We start from the raw sequence: 3,776 nt of genomic DNA on the forward strand, positions 1-3,776 counted from the left end.
CCCTAGCCACATCCTGTGCCCTCCCACACAGCCACATTGTTTTCACAGTCCTCACACACAAGGCTCCCACAGTCATAAGCACCCAGTCCCCTGTTAATTCTCCCAGCCAGACTCAGGTGCCTCCTCTTGGCTGGTTGCTGGGCATGGTGACAAGAGTTGGCACAGCTGTTACATATGTCCAAAATGCACCCACCCTCTGTCAGCTAGTTACAGGATGCCAGTGCTGGGTGGTTGGGGAGAGAGAAACATGTCCCCTTTTTTCCCTCTAGGTTGACAGCTACACTGTCCCCCACAGAGCTCCAAGCCAGGCCCATACCAGGTTCTTCCCATAGCTTTATCATCAGTGGCTTGGGCTGCTGCAGTCTGGTCTCACCTCACTCCAAAGCTGGTACTGAGGCTCTCAGCTGCTGGGGTCCCAAGCTGTGTGCATCCAAAACCTCCACATTGTTCCATAGTGTCCCCCCTAGTTTGTGTGGAGTTTCCTTTGCCATTTTCTCCCTAACCCTTCCCTGAGATTGCACTCCATCCACTTTTTTTTACTATCATCGTCTAGATTAGACCAGTCAGCTCCCCCTCTTTGAAAAACCCAATATAATGTAGTTTTTATCACTTCTCAAAGTCCCTACCTCTTAACACCATAATCGTATTTAATTTCCACTCTCTTAGTATTATTAATATAGGGCTTGGGGATTTAAACCCCTGCATAAGTACTAGGGCCAAGTCATAGTCAAACCATAGCAAAGTCACTCACTAGAGAAATATTTGCCTAAGGACATTTGCTAATACTTTTAAAGGATTTATGAACCTCTTTATTTCTATCTATAGACTCTATCAGCTACGTTACTCATTCGTTAATATTTCCTTTGGGTCCTGATCACCTTACAATCCCACAAGGTGATATAAACTCATTGGAACCTCTTACTAACTTTGATGTGTGAAAAGAATATTTAATATTTTATGTGTCATGTTGTTTGGGGGAAGATACCACATGTTATGGTGGAAAGAAATTATTCTAGGAGTCAGAAAACCTGCTATCTTAATTCTGTCACCAGTGAAATGATATGATAAAAAACAACATAATCTTTGCCTCTAGATTTTCATCTATAAAGTATAAACATGTAGGAGTTTTCATTCTCTGTGTGTGAATGTGTATGGTGAGATGGGGAGAATTAACGTCCTCTAAGGCCCTCTAAGGTCCTTTCTGTTTCTAAAATGTACATATTTTATACACCAAAGTACTGTTCTGTTATAGAACACTTTTATTTTGAAGTCATTAAAAACCATCCTGGAGAAAAGTCACATAAACTCAAAACAACACAGCTGTGAGTATTCAGCACTCCTTGGTTACAAGTAGTTATACCACCATTTAATGGTGTCATTAAAAATGCATTGTCACCATAGTAACTGTAACATTATAAGACACCAGATCTTTCCCTGAAAGGCTTGTGCTGAACAGCTTCCATTGCCTTATGCAACGGTTGCTTCACCTTTTCTTAGCAGATGCACAGCTTTCCTTTCTTTTTCAATTTATTTGGTACCAAGAAAAACCATCAACAACCTGATTTTTTTTTTCCCGAGGACACTTTCCACATTTTATTTACATTTTATGACTAACTTTAATCTCAAAATCACATATCCATACACCTATTTTCTTTTTTTGTTGACTTCACTTGAACTTAAATGCATGGTTTGTTAAACAAAGAATGTAAACAAATATTTACCATGTCTGTTACATGTAACACACAGGAACAGCTTTTAACAGAAATTCATCGACCCCCCCCCAACATTTTTTTATTATAAATACAGGTATCAAAACAATCCTGAACATATGTTTATACTACTAGTAGTCAGCACCCACACCGCTTTAAAATTTAACACAATTTGTGACAATATTCATTGTACCTGCTACTTTAAACAATTTCAACTGCAGCTCTTTCACTAAGCAAGATGGATAAAAGCATGCCATTTCTGTTTGTCCTTCTTGGGATTTTTACTTTTCAGAAACACACGTTTCCACTGCCATCTCACACGTCTCGCCACGCTTGCGTCTTGTAAACCCGAATCCTACTTGGAGCACTCCAGGTTTATGTTTAAATGACAGTGCCTCAACAAGAGAAAGAAAAATTGTGCTGCATTTTTCCTCCCGTTACCTGAAAACATAATGGGTGTACATATATTAAATATATTACAAATGTCCGGGTCACATATACCAGCTGGAATTCTTTACTGAATGTGTGGGTATTCTGCATTGTGATATTTAATCAAGACATTAATATGAGTAGAAGGTTGTTGATTTAAGACAAGTTTGAGATCCATTAAAATTAATTGTTGTATGTTTGTCCTTCTGGTGGCTGTGGAAGCTTCATATTTTCTTTGGACATCATTAGACGTCTTAGCTCTTGAAGTACAACTTTAATGCTATATGAATTTTGCCATTTTGCTAATACTGGTATGCTCCGTGCATCCACCATTCCACTGGAATTATTTATCCCATTCATATTAATTTTTGTTACAAATCTAACTGATGGAGGAGCTTCTGGGTATTTAGGTCCACATTCTACTTTCAGGCTATATATTCTGTTCTCATAATTTGTCCTTGGTGGCCCAATAATCATGCCTGTCCACCTTGTAAGTGTCATATCTTCATCATCTTCAAGGCCCCAGCTAACCGTACCATCTCCTACTCCTTTTTGTCCTTCTTCAAGTTCTTCCAACAAGCGAAAATTACGAGGAACTTTAACTCCTGTGGAGACCGCCATCTTCTCCTGCAGCCCGACGCAGCCCAACAACCTGCTTTTAAAAAGTAAAAATTTCTAGTACTTGGAAGTATACATTACCAGTGGTTAACAGTGCCATTATCTTGCAAATTGGAAAATAAAATTATTCCCACTCAGGACAAAATTCTAGTGTAACTCTCCTCCCAAATCCTTTTCATGTTTTTGCCCCTTTCTTGACATTGTTTCTTCCCTGGTGATTCTTTGTCCTTTGGCTCTGATTTTTTTCCTCCCCTATTCATGACACTCTGTCACACATTCCACATCCTATTTACTCACAGGTAGTCACTAAGAACAAAAACATTTATTGGTATGGACTTCTCTTAAATTACATTTAGTTATTTATTTAAAAGGCAGAGAACAAAGATAGAGAGACAGTGGCAGAGAGAGATTTTCTATTCACTACTTCACTCCCCAAATGCCTGCAACAGTCAATGCTTGGCCAGGCTGAAACTGGGAGCCTGGAACTCAATCTGGTCTCTTGCATGGGTAGAGAGGAGGAGCATCCATCACCTGCTGCCTTCCCAGACACACATTAGCAAGAAGCCAAAAGCAGAAGCAGAGCCAGACACACAAACATGGGATGCAAGTTCCCAAGTGTTGTTGTAACCACTGAGTGCCCGCACCCTCTGTAATGGTCACTCCTGGATGCTATGTGGTTAAAAAAAAAACTGTAGCAAAGGCGAAATGAAGAAGGGAGACTAGTCAGAAAAAAATGCAGTAGGCTGTCAAGTATAGAAGTAGTTTGAATAGCCAGCAAGGGCATGGGTATTAGAAGATTCTTTTCAATTAAAAATGTAACATCTTTGACAAGGATGTTCGGAAGGTTTATTTGCTTTCTTATGCCATCATGGCTGCTGTGTCTTGTCCAGATTCTGATGAACAAGGGGAAAGAACACAATCATGTCTAATCTGTTCCAGGACTTCTGTGCCCAGCTCTGGTTTAGTAAAACATTCAAGTGAACCACAAATACAAAGCAGCTCAGAATTTGTAACAAATCA

General features: G+C 39.6%; 1 protein-coding gene across 1 annotated transcript; it reads right to left on the bottom strand.

Annotated features, from left to right (window-relative positions):
- Window positions 1-1,562: 1,562 nt before the first annotated feature.
- Window positions 1,563-2,799, bottom strand: LOC100344152 (ubiquitin-conjugating enzyme E2 variant 2). The gene has a single exon (XM_002713432.5). The coding sequence runs from the start codon at window positions 2,757-2,759 to the stop codon at window positions 2,322-2,324; it is 438 nt and encodes a 145-aa protein (XP_002713478.1). The 5' UTR covers window positions 2,760-2,799; the 3' UTR covers window positions 1,563-2,321.
- Between the last annotated feature and the right edge of the window lie 977 nt (window positions 2,800-3,776).

This window comes from Oryctolagus cuniculus, chromosome 10, assembly GCF_964237555.1.
Source record: "Oryctolagus cuniculus chromosome 10, mOryCun1.1, whole genome shotgun sequence".
NCBI lineage: Eukaryota > Metazoa > Chordata > Mammalia > Lagomorpha > Leporidae > Oryctolagus > Oryctolagus cuniculus.

What these genes read in the sequence shown, in the direction of transcription:
- LOC100344152 (XM_002713432.5), bottom strand. Translation starts at nt 2,759, where the DNA reads ATGGCGGTCTCCACAGGAGTTAAAGTTCCTCGTAATTTTCGCTTGTTG.